The sequence below is a fragment of the Martes martes genome (assembly GCF_963455335.1).
Source record: "Martes martes genome assembly, chromosome: 3".
In the NCBI taxonomy this organism is placed as follows: domain Eukaryota; kingdom Metazoa; phylum Chordata; class Mammalia; order Carnivora; family Mustelidae; genus Martes; species Martes martes.
The window spans coordinates 149,557,814-149,582,781 of record NC_137890.1 but is presented as its reverse complement, the minus strand read 5'-3'; the positions used below and the strand labels follow the sequence as shown (position 1 = coordinate 149,582,781).

Below are 24,968 nucleotides of genomic sequence, written 5' to 3'. Positions count from 1 at the left end.
CCTAGGCAATCTTACTCTTCTTTGTATTTAACCAAAGGAATTAAAAACATGTCCACACAAAAACCTGTACATTAATGATTATAGTAGCTTTATTCATAATTGGCAAAACTTGGAAACAACCAAGATGTCTTTCAATAGGTGAACGGGTACTGGTACATCCAGACCATGAAATGTTACTCAGCATTAAGAAGAAATGAGCTACCAAACCACAGAAAAGCACGGAGGAAATGTAAATGCATATTACTAAGTCAAAGAAGACAATCTGAAAAGTCTGCGAAATGTGTGATCCCAACTCTACAACATTCTGGAAAAGGGAAAACTGCAGTAAAAAAATCAGTGTTTTTTTTTTTTTAAAGATTTTATTTATTTTATTTGACAGAGAGAGAGATCACAAGTAGGCAGAGAAGCAGGCAGAGAGAAGGGGGAAGCAGGCTCCCTGCTGAGCAGAGAGCCCCATGCGGGACTCGATCCCAGCACTCTGAGATCATGACCTGAGCTGAAGGCAGGCTTAACCCACTGAGCCACCCAGGCGCCCCAAAAAATCAGTGTTTGCCAAGGGTGCGGGGGAGTGGGGAAAGGGCTGACAAGGTAGAACACAGCATTTTGGAGGCAGAGAAAGGATTCTGTATATTGTAATGTAATGTAATACATGTCATTACACATTTGTTAAAAACCTACAGAATATACAACACAGAGTGAACCCTAAACTACAGACTTTAATAATGTATCAAGGGCCGCCTGGGTGGCTCAGGCAGTTAAGCGTCTGCCTTCAGCTGAGGGACCCACTCAGGATTTTGGGATCCAGGTCCCCATCGGGCTCCTTGCTCAGCGGGGAGCCTGCTCCTCCCTCTCCTGCTCTCTCTGACAAATAAAATCTTAAAAAAAAAAATACTGTGTCCATATTATTTCATCAGTTATAATAAATGTAGCACACTAGTGCCAAGTGCTTGTAGTGGGGCTGTGTGTGCGCGTGCGCACGTGTTTAGGGGTCTATAGGAACTCTCTTTTCTTCTCGATTTTCCCGTAAGCTTAAAATTACTCCAAAAAATGTAGTTTATTTAGTTAGAAACAACAACGCAGGCACCGAGGTCGGCGGTGCGCGAAGGGACGTGCGCGCGTCGCGAACACTCGGACTCAAAGCTGAACCGGAGGCAGGTCTACAGCCCGAGGACGTGGGGGAACCTGTCAACTATTCACGCGAACATGAAACTGGAAGGACTGTGTTTTGTTGGCTAGTATCGGGCAGGTTTCGGGGGAGCTCACGAGGGCACGCTCCGTTGAAGTACGCATCTCTAGCGCCGAAGCCGCTACCGCAACGGCCCGGGCGAGCCGTGCCCTGAGCCTCCGAGGCCCGGCCCCTCCCCGCACCCGCGCTCCACCTGCACGTGCGCCGCCGGGCCGCCGCGGGCCCCGCGCCGCACACCCCGCCCGTCCTCCCGGGGAGGGGGCGGGAGCCTGGGGCAGCGGCCACGCGGGCAGGGACGTGCTCCCAGGACAGGCGGTCCCCCGGGCGCCTGACCCAGGCCCCCGACCCACTCCCGCGCGACGCCGCGCGCAGCCCGCCGGCCGGAAGCTGGGGGGCGGACCCAGACGGCGCCCCGCCCCGCATGACGGGCCAATCAGCGCCCGAGGTTCATGAATACTGAAGGGTGCCGGCCCCGCCTCCGCCCCTCGCGGCACCGCCCGCCCGCGCAGACCCAGAGCGCGGCCGCGGACGAAGATGGCGACCGCCATGTACTTGGAGCACTACCTGGACAGTAAGCGCCCCTCGCGGCCCTCGGGCCCGGCACCCGCGCAGGGCCTCCCCACGCGGGCCCACCCCGCGGGCACCAGGTGCCGCGCGCGGACCCCGAGGGCTTGTTGGGGCGGCAGGGCCGGTCCGGCAGCGGCGGGGGCGGCGGGGGCGCGCGCCGGGCGGGGCGGGGCCGCAGGGAGGTGCGCGCGAGGGGCGCGGCGCGGGGTCCTACCGTCACGGCCGCGCCAATTCCAGGTGCGTCACGGGGAGGCGGGGGCCGGCCGCACAGGGCGGAGCTTGCGTTCCACGGCCACGCCCTCCCCGGCTAGGCCCCGCCTTCGGCCCTAGCCTCAGCGGCCGCTCCGCCCTCCCTGCAGTCGGCCCCTCCCGGACAAGTCCCGGCTCACGGCCCCGCTCCGCCCTTCCCAGCCCCCTCCGCTCGCCTGGCCCCACCCCCACCCTAGGCCCCGCCTCTGCCCCGCCCCAACCGCCCTCTGGGCGCGGGTGGTCGGGCGCGGGTCGTGGACCTCAGCCGCCTCGGACGCTGGGCAGTGCTCCGGGTCTGGGATGTGGGGGGAGGTCTCCGGCCTGGGTTCTGTGCCGGCTCGTGCGGTGACCTGGGAGTTGGAGAAGATAATTGGCATGGGCAGTCCCCTCGGTTGCCCGTCCTTCCGCGTGGCCTTGGTGGGCGGGGACTGGCGGGGCTGGTTCAGGTGTTGAGCCCAGGAATGGTCACCACGGAAAGCCATCTGGGAGGTGCTTCCTGCAGGCGTCCTTGTGTCTACATGCAGCTCAGCTTGGGGCCTCCTGAGAACTCCTGAGCAGATGGGGAAATGCAGGCCGCAAAGGCCAAGTAGCTTGTCAAGGTCATGCATTCGACAGCGGAAAGCCCACGTTTGAACGCTGCTGATCTGGATCTGGCTCTGGCTGCGGTCGGCCTTGGCGGGGCGGGGGGGGGGTAGCGGGCGGGAGGGGCTGGGCTGGGCGCTCTGGAGCTCTGTGTTGCAGTAGGAGTATGCACAGTTATTGGTACCTGCCTCTACTGCAGGTTGGGAGTGAGCCACTGCCCTGGGGGACACGGTGGGGTTCAGCTCTCCCCAGGGTGGTTGCTAGTCCAAGCCTGAGCCATGGGGGAGTCCCGGTGGGAGAGCACTAAAAAGGGGAGGCCTTTCCCTGCCATTGTCACTACTGTGCTGTCATGTCTGTTGGGGAGCTCTGTGGCTTCCCTTCTCTGTCCCAGTACCTACCCAGTGAGCCCTATGAGGACACTTTGAGGTTTGTGGATTCCATCATGCATGGGGCACCTGTGTGAAGGCTCAGGATGGAGGTGACTGCTTGATTTTTGAGCACTTGTGTGCTAAGCCTCGGTCCTCATTTTCCTGGAACTTATTTTCAAATGGGGCAAATGGATTTTTAAAAGTTCACAGCAGATTAAGGGGCATGAAGGAGCCCAGCAGGTTGTGAGAGACCTGGGGTGGCACTGTCCTGCAGAGCCCAGGATAGAACGAAACAGGGAGGTTCTTGGGGAGGCTGTGGTGAGCCTTGAGGCTGGGGAGGGCCTGTGTGCCATTCTCTGGGTGAGCTGGGCAGCTGTCAGCTGTACAGACAGGCTGGAAGGCTGGCCTGGAGCAGGAGGATGGCAGTGCAGTGTGGAAGGCAGTGTGGCCTGGGGTCCTCTACCTGTGCTGGCCAGTGTGGTCTGTTTAACTTGAAATTAATGAAACTTGAGCAAATGCAAAGTTCAGTCCCTCAGTCATAGTAGCCCCATTTCAGGTGCCCAGCAGCCCCATGGCCAATGCCTGCTGTGTTGTGTAGCTCAAATGTCCTGTCTCCTTGCATGAAATACACTACACAGCACTGGCCTGCTCCACCCTGTGCACTGGGTGTTTGAGTAAGGCTGGGGTGGGGGAGATCAAACAGACCCCAGGGCTTTGGTCTTACCTACTGTGAGGGAGTACTGAGAGGGGAGGACTCACTGGGGATGTAGGGTGGAAGGGTCACATGGGCCATCTTCCTAGCCTCTGCTTGCAGGTCAAGGGTAAGTCCTCTTCTAACTTTTCCAGCTTCCTACACCCTCTGTAGACTGTTAGTCTTATCAGAGTTTCATACCCATCCCCCCCAAAAGATACTTTAACCCTTCTGTTCCCCAAATCCTCACAGAAACAGAAAATGAAGTGAGCTGCTTATTTGTGGACTTTAGGTATAAAGTCTGGAAGGCAGGTTTTGTCCTGCTGCTGAGAAGTACACGTCTCTGTGTTTCAGGCATTGAGAACCTTCCATGTGAGCTTCAGAGGAACTTCCAGCTCATGCGAGAGCTGGACCAGCGGACAGAAGGTAGGTCCAGGCTCTTTAGTCCAGCCTGTGGTGGGCCCTGGCAGCTGGGAGAGGTGACCCTGCTCCCCCAGGGCCCCAGGACAATGGGGCTGCAGCCCAGCTTTCAGCTTTGGGCCTTGGCTGATGTCTTATGGATGGTGTTGACGCTTTAAAATTCGACTTAGTGTTTTGGGTTCTGACACATCTTCCTGCGGCATCTTCACAGCTGTCGTGGATTCCTCATTACCTTTCCTTTTTTTTTAAAGGTTTTTCTGGTTTCAAACTGTGTACACGTAGTTTAAAATTGTGATTTTTTTTTTTTTTTTTTTTAGATTTTATTTATTTGAGAGAGAGAGAGAGCAAGAGAGGGGAGAAGGTCAGAGGGAGAAGCAGACTCCCTGTGGGGCCAGGAGCACAATGTAGGACTCGATCCCAAGACTCTGGGATCACGACTTCAGCTGAAGGCAGTTGCTTAACCAGCTGAGCCACCTAGGAGCCCCTCAAACTGTGTACACATAGTTTAAACAGATAGCACTTTGCAATCTTCTGGTATTTAGCTCCCTGTTTCTAAACATCCTGGTTTTGCTGCTATTTCTTACTTTATTTCCCTTTTGCTTTGGTTTTTATTCTGAATAGTTACTGTGGAATATGAAGGTTAGATCCTCCCACCCTCACCATTTCCTTGCGCCGTGATGTAGACTCTGAGTCTACTGTAGACCAGGGATGGCTTGCACCTGGGCCACATCGCGTGCTCTGCTTATGTGACCTTTTTCTGAATAACTGTTTTTCTTAGCGCTCAGAATTGCTTTGTTTTGCATGTTCTGTATGCATTCCCCGTGTTCACTGTGTCTGCCACACGAGGTGCTCTGCCCGTCCCGAGTTCGCCCTCCTCACCAGACCTTTCTGCTGGAGCGTCCCATCCTGTGGCTTTTGTCTGGGCCAGTGGCTGGGGCACTGTCTCTGCTCATCTTCGGGGCAGGACCCTGATTCCTGTGTTGTAAACATCCTTTCTTGACAACTTGCATTACTGGAGTCTTTCCTGCAGTAGCTCCCTGAAACACGGTACATGGGAAAGTAAATTTCTTAGAATGCTCTATGTCTGAAAACATGCTTGCATCACGGTTGATGAACACTTTGGCTGGGTATAGAATTCGAGCTTGAAAATCATTTTCCCTCAGCATGTGGAAGGTGCTGTTGCGTTGTCTCCCAGCTTCCCTGTTGCCCTAGAGAGATCTGCTGCTGTTCGCATTCCTCACCCTTGATGCATGTGCTCTTCTTTCCTTTCCTGTTTAGCAGCTCTTGGGCTGCTGTCTTTGAACCTGAGGTTTCATGTTTTGTGGCCATTGCTTGGGCATGGGTGATTTTTCATTCATTGTGCCTGCCACATGTTTTGTAAGATCAGAATAGCTGTGGTTTTCCGCTGAGCTACAATCACCTGACCAGTAGATACAGAGAATTCTGTTATTGTGAAATACAGCATTTACGTTCAGGAATAAGCATAAGTGTTTGTCCATTGCTTAACAAGCAGCACCTTGCAGACCTCTCCCGGGATGGAGCAATGGGGCCTCTGGTACCTGGGCCCTGTGTAACCCGAGTATGCCATCCCTCCCCCAAGGGGCTCCCACCCTCAGTTTCCTCTGCAGCATGTTTTCTTACCTTCTTAAACCAAAGAGTTCACGGTTGTATGTGTCCGTCCTTAATATGGATAGTGTCTCCCTGTGTGCCGTCCTTCATGTCTTGCTTTTGTGGCTCACTGCTGCCTTCTGTGGGAAGAATCCCCGTGGCTGTGTGCCGTTGGCTTGCTGTGTGAACAGACCACAGCATCTCGGTCTGTTTTACTGTGGATTGCACATTGAACTTGTTTCCTGTTGTCCGCACTGATGAATGTTTTCCTGTATGTGTCTTAAATTTGGGGGGTGTGTATTGAAGAGTAGAGCACCGGGTTGTAGCCAAGGTGAGCACATGATTTGCTATTCCAACAGGGGCTGTTGGGAGTCCGAGAGGTCAGAATGCGTCTTTTCTGGGAGGGCGGTTGCACACCGTACCGTCCTGGGTGTGCTGCCTGGGCTGTGGTGTCCACATGGCCCCTAGTGTTAGGCTGTCTGCTAAAGGCTGTGCCTGCCATGCTCCCACCAGCATTCAGCCAGCCACTGCTTTGCTGCAACTTGGCTTTTTTTTTTTTTTTTAAGATTTTATTATTTGACAAAGAGGGATTGAGAGAGAGTGCACACAAGTAGGGGGAGCGGCAGAGGGAGAGGGAGAACAGGCTTCCCGATGCGGGACTCGATCCCAGGACTCAGATCGTGATCTGAGCTGAAGGCAGACACTCTACCCACTGATCCACCGGGCACCCTGCAGCTCGGCCTTGTTCAGCTTTACTTGCTAGTGTAGAATCTCTTGTAGGGACTAGCTTTTCCCCCATTTCTGTGTCAGATAAGAAAGCCGAGATTGACATCCTGGCTGCAGAGTACATATCCACGGTGAAGACCCTTTCTCCGGACCAGCGTGTGGAGCACCTGCAGAAGATCCAGAGCGCCTACAGCAAGTGCAAGGAGTACAGTGACGATAAGGTGCAGCTGGCCATGCAGACCTATGAGATGGTGAGGAGGCAGGGCAGGGGTGGGGTGGGGGGCTCGGGCTCCGCCCTGTCACACAGGAAGGGGCCTGGGGCTCAGAGGCCGTGTGTGCCAGGTGGGCTCAGGCTTTGACGGGGAGATGCTTCTTGAGGAAGCAAGTACTGGGGTGTCCTTCTGCAGGGACTGTCGTCCTGCAGTTTGGTTTCCGTGCCCTCAGTGGTTGTGCGTTTGGACGCTTTAGTGACTCTTAAGTTTTTGTGTGTTTTTAATGCTTCTTTTTGTCAGTTCTAGGTCAAGTACTAGAATTTGTCGTGTCCAGTTTTCTCTCAAGTCGCTTTGTGTGGGGCTCCCGTGGGGCACAAGCCGTTGTCCTGTGATGCACATTAGGTTGTGTAGTGAAGGAAGGCCTGCATGCTATCCCCTGACTCCATTCCCTGTCCCCTGAGAAAAAACGGGAATTTTTTTAAAAACCTGAGTTAAGTTATAGCTGAGAAAGAATACTCAAAAAGGAGAACGTAATGCTTATATTTGGGGTTTTGATGCCCCAAAGCGCTGAATCTTTTTTTTTTTTTTTAAGATTAATTTATTTATTTGAGAGAGAGCACACGTGCATGGATGAGGGGATGAGGGTGGTGGGGAGAGGCAGAGGGAGGACAGCAGACTCCTTCCTGAGCCTGACAGCACGGGGCTTAAACCTAAGACCCTGAGATCATGACCTGAGGCGAAATCAAGGATCGGATGCTTAACCAACTGAGCCCCCAGGCACCCCTGCCAAGCGCTGGATCTCTTCAGTAAGCAGCCTGCTTTTTAAGAGTTAGTTTTCAGCAGTTGTCAGACACATTCAGTTTTTCTCTGAGTCATAATAGGGTTTGAGATTGGAGCTTGTTTCCCGACAAGGATGGGTAGAGACAGTGACGCTTGGTGTGGCTTAATGGGTTCATTGCTGTGAGCCCACTGAGTGAAGGGACGCCTTGTGTTGCATCCTCGTGAAGTCCTGCAGTCTCCCTGGAGGCCGCCTTTGTTGGGCGGTGTGGTAACTGTCCTATTCCCATGCTTTGACCATTGCCTTCTCTTTCTTCTTTCTTCTGTCTTGTCCTAAATACAGTGTTAGAGGCCTTTTCTGTGAGAACCTGTATATTCTTCAGATTTTTGAACTTGGGTTAAGTTAGGGTTCAGTATTATATGTCCTCATCCCCATTCCATTGCATTTCCCAGCTCCTTTTCTCATTATTGCCTCCCTTCATGGTTTTCCTGGGTAGGATTTCTTCTGTGGAGCTGTCAAAACGTGGGGACAAAGACCCCTCATAAACTGAGATAGTGGACCTTGTTTTAGGAGCTTTCTTCATTGAAAACCCAAGTAAAGGGCAAGAAAGTACTTCCTGGTTGGTTTCCAGTGTATTTGGGATTCCTGAGGTGTTCTGCTTTCATTTTTAAGTAAGACTTGTGAGCATTCTTCTTGGTAGGTGGATAAACACATCCGAAGGCTCGATGCAGACCTGGCACGCTTCGAAGCAGATCTGAAGGACAAGATGGAGGGCAGTGACTTTGAAGGCTCCGGAGGACGAGGGTTAAAAAGCAAGTCTGTTAAGTTTTTTTTATTTTGTTACTGTTATCTATGGAGTTTTGAAGAGTTTTGGTGATAAATATGTCAGGAACATTATGGGAAATATATTTGAATAACTCCTGTGTCCTGCTTTTGTGAATTTCTTGAGGGTAATTGGGGTTTTATTGTCTTTCAGAAGGTCGGGGTCAGAAAGAAAAAAGAGGCTCCCGGGGTCGTGGCAGGAGGACCTCAGAGGAAGATACTCCAAAGAAAAAGAAGCATAAAGGAGGGTGAGAGGCTCTTTTCCTTGTCTCTTTCTCTCCAAAGATTACTTAGCATTAGTATTTCCTTAGCATCTAGAAACACCAATGGCAGCTAACAGCGAGGACGTGCTTCCTGCATGCCCGCGGTGGGTGTAGTTCTGCATGCTTTCCGCGGGCTGGCTCCGGCTCCGGCTCCGGCTCTGGCTCCGGCTCCGGCTCTGGCTCCGGCTCCAGCTGTGCTCGGCAGCCCAACGGGGTTCCCAGGGAGCACGACCAGCCCTAGGGTTCACAGCTCCTGTGTGGGGGAGCTGGGTTTGCGTCGGGCGGTCCGACTCCACAACCCACGCTCTTAGCCACTGTGTGTCCTGCCTCTTGAGAGACACTATATTTATTGACAGTTCAGGCTAAGCCACGCTTTAGCAGCTAAATATATAGCTGTCCATTGTTTTATGTATAAATATATATTTTGGATATATTTGTTACTAAGTTGCATGACTGCGTTTATTAAATACATGTATCATTTACCTTGAACTTCAGAATATTTCATTTAAAGCTTTCTCTCACCTGCTCCCCACCAAACCCGAAGCTACTGTGTTCCTTCACAGAAGTGATTTTTAGAGTACAGAGAAAACAGTAAAGCGTCCGGTGACTTCCGTGGAGCTGGTTTTCACAGTTGGGGGGGGATCTCAGAGAGTCTGTTCTTGACCAAAAAAAGGGAGAAGTTTTGGTTCTTAAACCTGGTGTTTAAACTTTTAAGAAAAACTCCAGATACCATCTTGCAGTATACAGACGCAGAACAAACATGTAGTTTAATGAACTCCTCTGAGGCACATCCTTGTCTGTCACTGACTACTGCCAGAAGCACTTTTATGTACCCTGTTGAAATCATAACCTCCCTCTGCCCCAAGTGAACATGACCCAGACTTACGCCATTTTTATGCCCATTCTTTGTAGTTTTGTCCCCAACATGTACATTCCTGGACACTATAGTTTAATCTTGCTCTTTTTTTTTAACCTTTAAGTTAACTTTATTAAGGAATAATTTATATACAATAAAATGTTCTTATTTTAAGTTTACAGTTTAGTGCTGTATTCAGTTTCTTTAAAGTTATGGAACTATTGAGCCTTTCTATTTCTTCTTGAGTCAGTTTTGGTAATTTCTCTATTTCAAGGAATTGGTTGTTTCATGAGTCATCAGATTTATTCACATCAAATTGTTAATAATGTCACACAATTGTCTTTCTGTTGTAGGATCTGTAGTGGTGATTCCTCTCTCAGACCTGATGTTGATAATTTATGTCTTCTCTCATTTTGTCTTGATCTTCACAGAGAATAGATTTTGGCTTCATTGGTTTTTATGTTTTCTTTATTGTTTGTTTTCTATTTTATTGATTTCTGCTCATATATTTTTTGGGGGGGTGGGGGCGGAGGGAGAGGGAGAGAGAGAGAATCTTGGGCTCCATGCCCAGGACAGAGCCCGATGCAGGGCTCAGTCTTATGACCCTGAGCTCATGACCTGAGCCCAAATCAAGAGCCAGATGCTTAACCTACTGAGCCACCCAGGTGCCCCTATTTCTGCTCATATTTTTATTTTTTCTTCCCACTACTTGGATTTACTTGGCTTTTTTTTTTCCTAGCTTTTTAAGGTGGAAGTGGCTTAGATCAGTGATTTTCGTACTTTCCGTGTTTTCTGATATAAGTATTTAAAGCCATAAATTTTCTTCTAGTTACTATTTTAGCATATCCCACAAATTTGGATATGCTGTATTTTTATTTTTATTCCATTCAAAATATTTTAAAATTTCCTTTGTGATTTTTCTTTGACTCATAACTTATGTAGAAGTATGTTCTCAGCTTCCCAATAATTTGGGATTTTCCAGGTAGCTTTCTGATCTCATTTTTTAAATTAATTCTGCTATGATCAGAGAATATCATAAATAGAAATTATCTGAAATTGATTAAGAGTTGTGTTATGGTTTATGATCCTGCCTTCCTGTATTTTCCTTATACCCTAGAAAAGAATGTCATGTTTTACTATTTTGGGTGGAGAGTAGATGTCATTCAGAAAGCTTGGTTGGTAGTGTTGTTGGTCTTCTGTATCCTTACTGATACTTGTTTATTCGATTGATAAATTGCTAAGGGAAGAATGTTGAAATCTCCCAACTCTAGCTATGGACTTGTCTGTTTCTCCTTTCTGTCTGTCAGTTTTGCTTCACATTTTAAAGCTATGTTACTTGTTGTTACCTTCGCATTTAGGTTTTTCTAAAAATAGCTGACTCCTTCATTGTTACGAAATGCCTCCCTTTTTTATTTCTTATACTGTTCTTTGTTTTGAAGTCTACTTGGTCTTATATTATGATGATCACTCCAGTTGTCTTATGATGAGTTTTGGCATGGTGGAGCTTTTTCCTTTTTCTTTCTTTTTTTAAAAAAAGATTTTATTTATTTGTCAGAGAGAGAGCGAGCGAGCGAGCGCACGCACAAGCAGGCAGAGGCAGAGAGAGAAGCAGGCTCCCTGCTGAGCCAGGAGCCCGATGCGGAACTCGATCCCAGAACCCTGGGATCATGAGCCGAAGAAAGCAGCTTAACCGACTGAGCCACCCAGGCATCCCTTTACTTTCAACATATTTTTGTTTTTGTATTTAGAGTGGGTTTCTTGAAGTCAGCAAAGTTGGGTCTTGCTTTTTAATCTAGTCTGAGAATCTCTGCCTCTTTTTTACTGCAATATTTAGAGTCTCAGATTTAACACAATTCCTGATATGACTAGATTTAAATTTACCCTCTTGCTGTTAGTTGTCTCTCCCATTTCTTATTTTAGTGTCTTTTAGATTAATTAGGGTTTTTTTTTAAGATTTTATTTACTTATTTGACAGACAGAGATCACAAGTAGGCTGAGAGGCAGGCAGAGAGAGAGGACAAAGCAGGCTTCCCGCTGAGCCGAGAGCCCGATCCCAGGACCCGGGAATCATGACCCGAGCCAGAGGCAGAGGCTTTAACCCGCTGAGCCACCCGGGCGCCCCTAATCAAGTATTTTTTAGTGTTTTTTTTTCCCATGGACTGTTCTAGTATGTACACACGGTTCATTAAGTGAACTTCCAATGATATTATGCTATTTCATGTTTAGTGTAAGGTCCAACCCAAGTATTTTTTCCTCCTGTCCTTTGTGCTTTTGTCAAAGGTTTTACTTCTATGCATGATATAAGCCTCAAAACATGTTATTATTTTAGGTCTAAACCATTAATTATATTAAACAGATTTTCAAACGTTTATTGTCACTCCACGCACATACCATTTCCACTGCTTTTGTTTCGTTATGTAGATGCAGATTTCCCTCTGGTGTCATCTCTCTGCTGCCTAAAGAACTTACTTTAACATTGTTTTATAGTGCACGGCTGTTGGTGATGATGAATGTCCTCAAATTTTTTTCTCTGAAAGTGTCTATTTTATCTCCTTTTTTGAAGGATATTATTGATGGATATAGAATTTTAGATTGACCTTTTTCTTCTAGTGCTTAAGATGTCCCATTGTCTTTCATCTTGAATTGATTCTGATGAGAAATTAGTGATAATTTTTATATTTGATTTTTTTATATGTAAGTGGCTTTATTTATTTTTGCTACTTCTAAGATTTCCAATCAGTAATTTGATTTTTAATAACTTAATTATGATTTGTTCTGGCGTGGGTTTTTTTTTTTTTTAAAGATTTTATTTATTTATTTGACAGAGCGAGATCACAAGTAGGCAGAGAGGCAGAGAGAGAGAGAGAGGAGGAAGCAGGCTCCCTGCCAAGCAGAGAGCCCGATGCGGGGCTCGATCCCAGAACCCTGGGATCATGACCTGAGCTGGAGGCAGAGGCTTAACCCACTGAGCCACCCAGGCGCCCCTGGCGTGGATTTTTTTGTGTGTATTCTGCTTGGAGCTCATTGAGCTTCTTGGAACTGCTGGTTTATGTTTTGTATCAAATTTGGAAATTTTTCAGACATTCGTTCTTAAAATAGTTTTTTCTGCTCTCCTTTTGTCTTTTTATTGGACTCACATGTACATTAGCTTGATATTTTTTCACAGTTCACTAAGGCTCTGCTTATTTTTTTTTATAATTTTTTTTTAAAGATTTTATTTATTTATTTGACAGGCAGAGATCACATGTAGGCAGAGAGGCAGGCAGAGAGAGAGGAGGAAGCAGGCTCCCCGCTGAGCAGAGAGCCCGATGCGGGGCTCGATCCCAGGACCCTGGGATCATGACCTGAGCTGAAGGCAGAGGCTTTAACCCACGGAGCCACCCAGGCGCCCCTCTGCTTATTTTTTTGGCCAATGTTTTTCTTTCTATGTGTCTGTTTGGATAGTTTCTATTACTTTATCTTCAAGTCTTTTCTTCTTTGATGTCTAATTTAATCTTAGTTTCCTTTAGTGAATCTTCCACTTAAGAGATTCTCTTGTAAAGAAGTACTATTTATTTTTATTCCATACTTTGTTTTTCTTATTACATTTATATTTTTCTTTATGTTTTTGAACACAAGTATTTATAATAGCTTTTTGAAAGATCTTTTCTGAATCTATTTGTTACTTCCAAATATATTTTCGTCTTTTTAAAGACCAGTTTTTTAAGGTATGATTGACATACGGAAAGCTTTACATATTTAACTTATACAATTTGAATAATTCGGCAGGTCTGTTTATTGACTGGTTTTTCTCGTGGTTGAAGCATTTTTCTGCTTCTTCACATGTCTAGTGATTTTTCATGGGATGTTAGTGTGAATATTACATTGTTGAGTGTCTGCATTTTGTTGTCTTTGGGTCGTGGGTATTGAATTTTTTTTTTTATTTTCTAATTTTTGTTCAGTGGTTTAATCACCTGTGGGTCAACTTGATCCTTCATGGCTCGGGGTTTTTTTGTTTTGTTTTTTTAAGATTTCTTTATCTATTTGAGAGAGAGAGAGAGAGCAGGCACGCAAGTAGGGGCGAAGAGCAAAGGGAGAGGGAGAAGTAGGCTCCCTGCTGAGCAGGGGGCCTGAAGCGGGGCTTGATCCTGGGACGCTGGGATCACAACCTGAGCTGAAGGCAGATGATTCACCAACTGAACCACCCAGGTGCCCTCGCAGGCTCATTTTTAACCTTTGTAAAAAAAAACCCTATTTTCTTAAAGGGCCAAATAGTAAATATTCTAGGCTCACAGGGTGTATTGTCTTTGTTGTGACCACTCACTTCTGCTGTTTTATATCAAAACCATCCACAAAAAGTATGTAGCTGGGTGGTGTGGCTGTGTTTCCATCAGACCTTATTTACAGAGCCAGCTGCAGGCTGCACTTTGCCAACCTCCAGGTGAGGGTAGCCTGGTTGCTGGGGTTGCTGATGTCATCCTGCTGAGGTGTGGCCCTTCTGTCTTCTGAACGCCTGTTGACTGTAGTGTGGCCTCTCCCAGCAGGCTGGTTGGAGCTGTAGCACCACCAAGCCTCTGTTGTTCAGCTCACAGCGCGCCCGTATTCTCTGCCTGGGCTCATGGATTCTCACCCTGGGCACAGCTTAGTTTTTTGTGAAAAACTCAAAGGGATTGCTTTGCAGATTTCTGGAGCACATTCTCTTTACCCTTGTCCTTTACAGCACCTCACCAGCAGATTCCAGCAGCCTTAACCTCCTGGAAATTTGGAGTCTTCTTCCGTTTGACACACCGTGCTGTGTTTGGTTCTCCTGTTGGTGGGCTGGGCATGGGAAGTGCTGCCAGCAGGGCTCACCTTGTTTGTTTACCTTCGCCTGGGGTTGCAGTCCTCAGCTGCCTTTTGTCAGTGTCTGGAAACAGCTGTGTGACATGCTCTGTCCTGTTTTCTAGCTTTTCACAGTAGGATGCAAGTTCAGTGCCTGTTGCTAGGTCCTGGTCGGAAGTGGAAGCTTTGTTCTTTTCTTGTGTCGCTAAGCCCTGTAAGTCTCTTTCACTTGGGCGTTTGTCTCCTTCCCTTTCTTTCTTCACAATTTTCTTTTCAAAGAACCTGGACTGTTTGACTCCTGGCATTTCCCAGGGTTTTGCTGTTGCTGACAAGACATGAAACCCCAAGAGCATATCTTCACTAAACATTAAGACAATGCTTCTCCTCATTTGCTCGGGGGATTTGTTTGAATTTTGAGTGGGGTCGCCTAGTTCCGTGAGCTGGCGCTCTGTGAGTCCAGCGGAGTTGACTGGCCCATGCCGTGGTGGCTGCTCTGGGCACAGTCTGGCTATGTCTGTTACAGAGGGAGGAGACTGCCAGTGTGCTGTTGTATACATTGTCATTTTCTGTTCTACGACATCCACTGGATTCCTTTTTTTGTGGATTTTAGTTTCTTTCTGGAAAGTGCCCATATTTGCATTCCTCTTACTCGCATTTTCTTTGCAGTAGCTGCTTCAAGCCCTTGTCTGCTGGTTTTCACTTCGGGTCTTTAGTGCCTCCGCTCCTGTTAGCTGAGCCTCTCTTGGGGTTGCAGCCACATTTTCTTGCTCTTTTTTGCATCCTGTGGTTCTTTGTATCTGTCTGACTTCAGGTGTGTGAGGAGTATGTGGGGTGAGATTTCTCCCCAGGAGTTTCTTTTGCTTTTGGTGCAGGCAAACTGAGCTGGGTGGGGGCTAGGGGCCCTTTGCCTGGGCCTAGTCCCCTCTGATGTCGAAGCCTCATGAGGGGAGGCCCTCTTCCATTCTTGATGGGAACCCATGGTTTATTTCTCCTTATTGAAAGGCTACCTGTGTGGCTGGGCAGCTCTCTGGCAATGCGTAGCTTTCCTGTCCTGTGTCCTGCCTGCCGTGTTGCTGTGGTTGGCAGAGGTCAGGAGGAGGCAGGCCCCTTCCCCGAGAGCTCCACACGGATCTTTGCTCAGCCTTCCTGCCACTCTGCAGCAGCTGCAGGGCCCCCGGGTTCAGTAAACAGGCTATGGGGTCCCTGCTGCCCTGAGTGTAAGGGTCGCAAGTGTCTGTGGCCATGCTGGCTCGGTGCACCCCCCAGAGCGCAGCCAGCCCTTGGCTGAGCCCAGGAGCGGGGCAGCCTGCCAGCTTGGCCACCGCCCCTCCCTTGGCCGGGCGCTTCTGGCCCATGTCACTCCACAGCTTTGCCAGTGTCTTTAAAACGTGGTCTTAGCAGCTTACTGGGCTTGTTTTCTTGACTTGTAGCTGCAGGGTTCTGAGGCTTCCTGCTCCTCGATGATCAGAACCCAAAGCACAGTGACCTCTTATGGAGACAGCAGGTTCTGTCATTGGTTTCCTTCTCACCAGGGGTCCTCTTGTGGGGAACAAGGCCCCAGTCTCCCTGGCGGGGCGTGCACCTGGCTGTGCTCAGACCTCATGGTGACCCATGTGTCTTGCCGCTGCCTGTGTGAATACACTTGAGATGAACGGGCATGCAGCTTCTCCCTGGACAGAGCTGTGACAGTGTGCACATTGCTGACCACTGTCTGATGGCGCTGAGGAGGTGGACCGCGTGGCCGCTGCTGCCCCAGCTTTTCTTCTGGGCTGGCTGCAGCTAAGAAGGGGAACTTTAGGGGGGAGGTGTGCAGAGCACCTTGGCAGGCAGGTTGGGCTGGACTTGGCCCTTCTGCGTGAAGTCCTTCTCCACGGCCCCCCAGAGCAGCCGTGCTGTTCCTGTTCTACTGTATGGATGCCGGGACAGCCCAGAGGGGCTCACTGGGGTGACAGGTGTGTGAGGGCTGTGTGAGCAGCTCTGGGCCTGCTCGAAGTCTTGCTCCGATGTGCATTGGGATGCACAGCGGAGGCTCAGACACTGGAGGGGGGTCCCTGGGGCTGCCCAGGGAGGGGTGCCCACCGTGTCTAGGGAAGTGAGCTCAGAGGACACCGCTCATGCCCAGCATGGCTGACATGGGATTTGTAGCCTGCCTGGCGGGCTTGGCCTCCCTGGGACCTCCTGGCATTCCCTTCCACCCTCCTACCCCGGAACCCCCTCAGCTGAGACTGGAGGGAGGCGGCCCTTGAACCTGGGGAATGGGGGATCAGGGCTGGTGTCAGCTTGCCGTGTGTAGTTGAGTCAGGCTTTGCCAGCAGAGCACACAGAGCCGCCGAAGCGCAGTCGGCACATGGAAGGCGCGTGCCCTGAGTGCGCCTGTGGGGGACCCCACGCGGGTTGGCACTGAGCATCCAGGTGAGTGCCCGGGGACGGAAGCCCACTGATGGGAGGGACACGTCCAGCGGCGGGTGAGGGTGTCAGGCCAAGCCGAGAAATCTGCTTGGCAGAACAACTGGAGACCATGTCGCTGCCTGGAGGGTGGCTGAATGCCTGGGGCGTGTGGAGAGCTTGTAAGCATGTGTGAGCTTGTGGAGAGCGCGTGAGCACATGTGGAGAGCGTGTGAGCATGTGTGGAGAGTGTGTGCCTGTGTGTGGAGTGTGTGTGGAGAGTGTGCGTGTGTGTGGCAAGTGTGTACGCACATGTGAGCGTGTGTGGAGCGTGTGTGAGCGCATGTGGAGCAGGGTACCTTTCGTGATGCATCCAGATTTCAGATAAAAAGAGAAAGCCCTGTCTGTTCCCAGAGACAGACAGCAGCTCAGCTGTGGAGGACAGAGGCTGCGACAGGCTCTGGAGCCTTCAGGGACATCACTTGCTCCCCCCAAGGGGTGGTGCTCTCTGTGGGGGACAGCCACTGGGACAGAAGATGGCGCTCTCGGGGGTGGTCCTGGGACACGATGGTGCTTTCGGGGGGGTACTAGGACAGAGGACGGTGGTCTTGGGGGTGACGCTGGGGTGGAGGATGGCAGTCTCCGGGGGAGGAGGAGGGCAGTCTTGGTGGGGGGTGCTGGGACAGAGGATGGTGATCTCGGGAGGGGGTTGCTGGGACAGAGGACAGTGCTCTTGGGGGGAGGTGCTGGGACAGAGGATGGCAGTCGGGGGGGGGGTGGCGCTGGGACAGAGGATGGCATTCGGGGGCGTTGCTGGGACAGAGGATGGTGGTCTCGGGGGCAGGGGGAGCGCTGGGACGGAGGATGGCGGTTTCCGGCAGGGGTACTGTGACGGAGGACGGTGGTCTCAGGGTTGGGGGCACTCGGACGGAGGACAGTGGTTTTGGGGGTGGCGCTGGGATGGAGGACGGTGGTCTCCGGGGGTAGGGGGGCGCTGGGACAGAGGATGGCAGTGTGGCATGGAGGCACAGGGCTAAGCCTGGGATCTGACTGTAGAGGCAGAGTGTTTCCTGACAGAGAGTTTGGGAGAACAGGGTGGCGGTAGCTTCTGGGACTTGTCATCGGTGTGCTTCCGTGTGACCTGCTGCAGTTTCTCAGCTCCCTCTCAAGCTCCTGGTGTGAACTGGCTGTGTCCCCACAGCAGTTGCGTGTTCTTGATTCTGGAGGGGGAGGGAGGGTGGTCTTTTTTTGCCAGTCAGAGTGGAGTGTCTCCATTGCCCGGTAGTGGCGGATTTCTTTGAAGCTGCCAAATCACGGAAAGAGTGAGCACCCCAGCCCTTCACGCTCTCTGGCAGGCGAATGCTCCCTCCAGCTCTCCCCACTGCTCAGCTGCAAGGCTATGGGCAGCGCACAGGGAGGGAGGCTTGGGCAGGCTGGATTCTGGCTGGGCCACTGGTTAGTGACCTAGAGGGGCAGTGGAAGTGGGGAGCAATAGGCCTGTTTCACGGGGGTGGGTGGGTGACAGTGCCATGTGGTCAGAAATGGCCCACTGGCAGGTGGGCAGCTGGGGGTTGGAGGGGGTTCCCAAGACTGACAGCTCCAGGAATGGGGAGGGCATCTGGAGGTTTCTGGATTTTGGGGTGAAGGTGCTGTGGGCATGTGTGGGATGGAGATGTGCTCCTGGGTGTGTGGGTGAAGGCAGCAGGGTCAGTCTTGGTTGAGGTCCAGGGTTCTCCAATGTCATCAACTGGCAGCTGGTGAGTTGGGGGTGTGTGCGTCCACCGAGGGAGAGGATCCCCAAGAGGTTGGGGAGGGTGGATCTGGGGCGGGGGAGTAAGGGAGCCCAGGAAGTAGGTCCTGTCCAGATGGAGGGACAAGACAGAGATGGATTCATGTCCCCAGAGTGCGGCCAAACCCCAGTACTGGGTGGTGAGTGCCTCCCCTCACATCCTCTGGGGTGCCTTTGTGCCCCTCTTGTGCCAGGGGCGTGCTCCATCCCTGCCCACCTGTGCTCATGGCCGGGGTTTCCCTGCAGGTCTGAGTTCACCGACACCATCCTGTCCGTGCACCCCTCCGATGTGCTGGACATGCCTGTGGACCCAAATGAGCCCACGTACTGCCTGTGCCACCAGGTGTCCTATGGGGAGATGATAGGCTGCGACAACCCAGACGTGAGTGTGGGTGCTGGCATGGGCTGCGGGCGGGGCCGGCATCCCTGGTAGTGGGGTGGGGGGTGCGGGCGCTGGGCACGGGCTGCGGCCTGGGCCGTGCACCCTGGTGTCCGGCCCATGGAGCGCAGGAGTCCTGACTGTGGCCTGCCCTCTACCTTGCAGTGTCCTATTGAGTGGTTTCACTTCGCCTGCGTGGATCTGACCACGAAACCCAAAGGAAAATGGTCAGTATGGGGCGCTGCTCGGTCCTTCCCTGTCTGTGGGGCATCCTATGCGCTGCTCCCCTCTGAACCGGGCTCCCCAATGCAGCGCTCCTGGTTCCTGGGGCTGAGCTGCTGGGGGGACAGCTGCTGCCCTCCTCACCTGGGGGCAGGTCTCTAATGACATTTGTGAGATTCTTGGAGAGAACAGCTGTTTTGATTCTTTTTTTTTTTTTTACGATTTTATTTATTTGACAGAGAGATCACAAGTAGGCAGAGAGGCAGGCAGAGAGAGAGGGGAGGAAACAGGCTCCCTGCTGAGCAGAGAGCCCGATGCGGGGCTCGATCCCAGGACCCTGAGATCATGACCTGAGCTGAAAGCAGAGGCTTAACCCACTGAGCCACCCAGGTGCCCCTGTTTTGCCTCTATTTATTGAGATACTCTGAAATACAGGTGTGAAATGGAGAGCTCTTGTCCCTGGAGAAGTTTTGGGAAAAGGCAGAGTACAAGCATTAAGATGGATGCAAACTGGGGCACAGGCTGGGCACCTGCCGAGAGGCCTCTGTTGCATTGGGAAGGTGCTCAGAGAGCATGAGCGCTTTCTGTTCCTGATCCTTGGGTTCAGTGGCAGTGGCAGCTTTTGTGTTGTTCTGAGATTTCTGAGGTTTCAATAAAACCCGAGTTTTATTTATCTGTGCTTAGAAGGGACGTATACCCTAAAATGAAATCCTGGAAATTTTATTCTCCAGAGGAGAGGAGAAAGCCCCAAAGGACAGACTGTGTCATCCCAGGTTTCGGTGTGTGACAGCAGCTGCGTGCAGACCCGGCACCGGGTCACCTCAGGGAGTCTGAGCAGCCATGGGACTCGCCCCTGACAGAGCCCTGCCGCCGGGCAAGCACCTGAGTGGGGGGTGGGGGGCTGCTGGCCCACCTGCGGCAGGTGTGGCTCGTGGTGGGGTACGAGGCAGGGAGATTTGGTTTGAGTTGTTTGTGGAAATCCTGGGTGGAAGAGTCCGCAGGTGATGGAAAAGTCATTTTGCTTCTGGGAGGGCTGTGCAGATGGGGATTCCCCCCACCATGTGCTAGGAGCAGGGCAGGACGAGCAGCGCCGGGAAGGCCGGGTGGGCCCCGCCACTGCTGTGTAACTCTGTGTTTCTCTGGGGTCTTTCCAGAAACACAGTGTTCAGGCAGCTTCCCTTTTAGGTAAGCCTGTAGCTCTGACACGTTCTTGCTGCACGAGTGTTACGTAGGCCTGTTTGCTGTGGGGGGGCTTGGCTTCCTCTGGGGCTGTAGCTGTGGCGTGCTAGGCGCTCACTCCCAGGCACGGACCCGACCCTTGCAAACAGGCCAGGGGCTGGGATGGGTCCATTAGCCGTCTCCTGAGTCAGGAGCCAGGAGGGCCGAGGTGCGGAGCGGCTGGACTTTCCCCTGGTGTCACTAACAGCTGCCTTGGTCTAAGAGCAGTGTCCTGCTTGCCCAGGGTCACCAGGGAGCCCTGGCTAGTCATGCAGGTCCTAGGGCCTGTCAGCACGCACGGCTGAGTGTGCCATGCGCCGTGCTCCACTGTGCTTGGTCCCCAGTGTGACTGCGGGTGTGGCCTCCAGTGTGATCAGTGGCGACTGCAGGAGTGCCCAGGGATGACCAGTTAACTTGACTTTGAGGAGCATTCGTGGGCAGAAACAGTCTTCCTCACTGACTTGTATCTGTTGACTCCAGAACATGCTGGCCAGGGTGACTCACTGGGGTTCCCCTTGCTGGGGGTTTCCCGATGCGACAGCTGTGTGCTCTGAGCACTGTCCCCTGGCGCTGTCCTGGTGGCCCGGGGAGGCAGGCTGGGGCCTCGGCACGCACAGGGTTGATCCCTGTGTCTTTCTTCTCAGGTTCTGTCCACGGTGCGTTCAGGAAAGGAGGAAGAAGAAGTAAGGTGGATGCCCGGACCAGAAGAGCAAGTTAATATATTCCTTCTTCACGTTGCAATATTTTCTCTTCATTTTAAAACTACCTTGTTTCCAATGATATTTAAGAACTCAGTGGCCAGTTGTAATTCTGGAGACTTCCTAAAACAAACAAGAATCCTCCCGAGCCCTGTTTGCACGAGGAGTGGTCTTACGGGGACTCGTCATGGTGACTTTGTTCTGGAGACGTGGTACCGGCTCCGTGCCGGGGAGCTGAGCCTTCCATGGGCGCCGTGGTGGGGACCATCCAGCCCATGCACTGCCGTCCCTCTGCAGCTGAGGCGCAAGCCCGCGTGCTCCGTCCTGCTTTCCTGGGGCTGCCCCAGCACGTCGGGCAGCGCATCTGTCCCCTGCGAGGCCTTGCCGGAGTCGTCTGCCGTGTTTGGGCTCTGCGCCGGGGCCCATGCCCTGCCTGGGCAGGGTGGGCTCTCCCTGGGGGCGGAGCGCTCTGTTTCACTGTGCACTGCCGTTTCCGTCTGAGCTCCCCGTTCCCTCCGTGAGGGTTTCATCTTCTGGAGTAGACGGCTCTCCGTCAGCACACAGCAGTCGTTCCCGTGACTGGCCCGCGGGAGCCGTGTGACAGACAGCGGGTGTGCCGTTTCTCTGGGAATTCCTGACGTTTTTACTGTGAAGATGAAATTATCATAACAGCATGGAGATCGTGGGTCCGTGTGTCTGTGAAGTGAGTCCAGTCCAGTGAGACCTGATTTTAAACCTGTTCTGTCGCACATGGGTCGGTCAGCAGCTCCTGTCCAAGGGGATGACGATCATGTGATACGATTTGTGAATTTCTTGTGCCACGCAGTCCTGGAATGAAGCTGGCAAACTAGAGTGTGTCTTCTGTTTAATCTGCATTCACCAAACCAGTCCTGAACCATGTTTTTGGGAATAGTTGGGGGAAATTACATATGCTTGGCGTGTTGCGATCCATTTGTGATGGTGCGTAGTGTGACTTCTGGGAGCATGCGTGGACTCGGAGACATGTGGACTCGGCACATGTCTAAAGGAGTCCGAGGAGTCCTGAAGAAAGGGAAACCTGTTTCTGTCCTCGAGGCAGGAAAAGAAATCCAGGAGGCGGGGTCAAGATGTGAAATTCTTAACTGACGAAGAATCTTGTCTTCTTTATCAGGAGGCCTTCTGGAATGGTGCACTTGCTTCCTGCAGTGGCGGTGTCTACCATATGTTCCCGCTTTTTCTCTAATATTTCACCAAGGGCAGGAGATGATGTGGAGAGAAACTTGGGGGACTGTGTCCTGCACGGCCACTCCTCACCCAGGCCGTTTCCAGTCGGTAAATGAGAGGTGAATGTTAGCTTTGACATCAGAGGGCCGTGAGCCTGCATCTGTGGTTCTCAGTCACCCTGCACCCCACGTGCTGTCCCACCGTCCCTTTGGGGCTTCCAGGGCACTGCAGGTGGGGTCAGTTTGGAGAACGCCACCCTTTCCGTCCCGTGCTGCATGGTTAGGGTAGGGGGTCAGCAGCTGGCCTGATGAGCTATCCCAGAGCCGATGCCTTCCTACTGCCCAGAAAGGAGGGGTGGGGGACTCAGGAGGAGCACCGGCCGGCTCGAGCTCCTCAGTCTCAGCTGTGGCCAAAAACGAGGCTCGTTTGTATTTAGTCACTTAGCTTTTTATTAACACAGGTGTTTAAAGATCGTGGGGAATAAATTGTGGAAAACTGTTTCCTTCACTCTTTTACCAGTCTCTGTGGAGAGGGCAGGTGAGCGCATGAGTTTGTGATGGCCCTGTGGAAGCTGCTTTACTATTTGCACTGCATCTTAGAACACTTCCCAGCCGCCGTCATCACGGGAAACTGGTGCCCAGGGGGTGGCTTGGTGGCCGGCCAGGGTGCCTGGTCCAGGGCCTCGCTCACGGTGCAGGAGGGCCGGCCAACTTCCCTGGGGGGTCTTGCGTGTTGCCGGGTTACAGCCCAGCCGCCGGCCTTCTCTTTGTAGGTCTCTGTGCCCGCTGTCTCTTGTGTTCACCTCTGTCGGTTACGTAAATAATCCTGGAACAACACGCATAGGTAGAGCTTTGGAGAAGACAAGACGTGAGCAGAATAGGAAGAAGCCCTCCCCAGAACGCTGTTTGTGTCAACACGGATCCGCTGCCCCTTCCCGACTGTGAGTGCTGCCCATAGTCGCAGTGACACCCAGCAATGGCTGTTTGCTGAGGAGACCAGGTCCTCCCTCCTGGCCTGGCTCCAGCCCTGCAGGGGTGGCTGGTGCCCCTGACGATCGCCCCGTGAGGCCTGGCCGCCGACAGTGGGGTGATTGCCACCAGATCCTGTGTGCCTGCCGGGCACCGGACCTGACCTGGCTGCAGAGCCCTGTTCCTTGGGTTGAGGGGGGGTCTGGGCTGGGCCCAGAGGTCCCCGTCTCAGCTGCATCTGAGCCAAGGGCTGTAGGGCTTCCTTGCAGGGAAGGGGCACCTTGTTCAGAGGACACTCATGACCCTTGCTCTCAGTGCTCTGTTAGCAGTCAGTAGGTTGACAAATAGTCTCTCGTTTTCCTGTAGAAGAACACATGTTGCACTTCCAAAAATAATGTGTGAAACTGAGCCCCCCGCGGCCTTTGCCCATGGAGCTGCCGGCTGGGCTGCAGACGGAGCTGGGCCTGCGTGCCTGGGGTCCCTGGGTGGCTGGCTGTGAGATATGACCGGCCACGGGAGCCTGGTGGCTTCCGGTCTGCGCAGGGATGATGGAGATTTGCTGGGACGTGTGGGGACGATGGTCCTGTCCCGGGCGGCCATGAGGCACTCCTGACTTGTAGCTGGCTGCCCAGGGTAGGGTTGGCTTTGAGCAGTAACACTGTCCCAAGAGCAGCTTCCCTGTGTGGCTGCAGCTGGAATTCGGACACTTGTCATGGGCCTTGGAGATGGAAGGTTTTCCCTAGTTGTTAGTGAGCCGGGACTGGTCCTCATTCCCTGTGCCGAGAGGAGTTTTAAAACAAAGTCTAAGAAAAATGTTCTCATTCAGAAGAGAGTTCTATGAAGTTTCTTTCTTTCTACAAATGTATTTTGTGGTGTTCACTTTTACCACATTTCATCCAAAAAGATGATGCAGCTTTAACACGAATGTTACATTTTATTTTCAAGGAATTATCTATGTTCCCTTTGTAAAGGAAAGATAATATTGTAAATCTTTTTATTAAATAATGTAGAGATGTATATCTGTATTTTTGGATCATGTTCTAGATTATGGATATATTGTTTAATAAATGAAGTATTTTTTGGAACAAAGGTCTGAGAAGGAGTCATTCTAGGAAATGATAAACCCTCAGTGCTATGGCCAGAGATGGTAAATGGACCCTCTGGTGAACTGTGAGGGTCACGGCTTGGCTGCCACCGTGTCCGGAACCGGTCCCCAAGCCCTCGAGAAATGTCCTTGTGGACTACTTGGAGTTGCTCTTTTATAAAGGCATAAAGTGCTTTCTCTGGAACAGAGGTCTGCGCTCCCAGATCTGCACAGGTGTGAAGACCCCTTGGGGAACTAAATAGTACTTAGGACATTTTTTCTTGAGGAGTGTTAATGGTCAGGGTCCTGAAACCCAGCTTGGTCACCACAACAGACTGGCCCAGCCTCTCATCTTTTTTCCAGATGAAAACCAACTCACAGACCCAGAGTCCTAGCTGGAGGTCGGGTGAGGTTCTGACGGAAGGGCCTGGAATGCCTCCACAAGCACGCATTCCCTCTGGGCACTCCAAGGGGCCTTGCAGCCATTTGTTGGGGTGACTACCTAGAAAAAGGGAACACCAGTGGGGTGGGTGTGGTAATCTTCACTGGCTCTGAGTGGTTAGTAAGTCCCAGAGGTCCACAATGCCCCTTGTTGACTAATCCAGGAGGGCCTACCATCATCAGGTGACAGGTGACATTTGTCTGAGTGTGTCCACAGACTCTGTGCTTGTCTTCCCACAGCTGGAATGTGCCATTGAAACAGACTTGTAAACCGGCAGAATCCCACATGGATTCACATTGACCTGTGGAGCAAGGGCTGTTAGCATAGGGAAGCCAGTTGGAAGTCTCTGGAATGTCCTTTCCTTGCCAGGACAGTCATCCAAAGGCAAAATGCATCCCTAGTGGGAAGACTTAGTGGTGATGTATGACATACTTAACACACGTGGACAGGAG

The 24,968-nt window shown here is 51.7% G+C and overlaps 1 protein-coding gene across 2 annotated transcripts; it reads left to right on the top strand.

Moving 5' to 3' along the window:
* Positions 1-1,684: 1,684 nt before the first annotated feature.
* On the top strand, positions 1,685-24,073 carry ING5 (inhibitor of growth family member 5). 2 transcript variants are annotated; one of them, XM_080799550.1, is made up of 8 exons: positions 1,685-1,757; positions 3,998-4,069; positions 6,482-6,648; positions 8,088-8,199; positions 8,364-8,457; positions 18,549-18,684; positions 18,847-18,908; positions 20,766-24,073. In XM_080799550.1, the coding sequence occupies exons 1-8, from the start codon at positions 1,721-1,723 to the stop codon at positions 20,806-20,808; spliced, it is 723 nt and encodes a 240-aa protein (XP_080655676.1). In that variant the 5' UTR covers positions 1,685-1,720; the 3' UTR covers positions 20,809-24,073. The 2 variants fall into 2 exon arrangements, with proteins under 2 accessions (XP_080655676.1, XP_080655677.1); XM_080799551.1 differs by having other exon boundaries at positions 1,686-1,757; positions 8,367-8,457; positions 20,766-24,072.
* The last annotated feature ends 895 nt before the right edge of the window (positions 24,074-24,968 follow it).

Bases quoted from the DNA above. Each gene is read 5' to 3' on its own strand.
- ING5 (XM_080799550.1), top strand. From the start codon at position 1,721: ATGGCGACCGCCATGTACTTGGAGCACTACCTGGACA. The intron at 8,458-18,548 runs GTGAGAGGCTCT...GTTTCCCTGCAG, and splicing joins AAAAAGAAGCATAAAGGAGG to GTCTGAGTTCACCGACACCA. The intron at 18,685-18,846 runs GTGAGTGTGGGT...TCTACCTTGCAG, and splicing joins TAGGCTGCGACAACCCAGAC to TGTCCTATTGAGTGGTTTCA.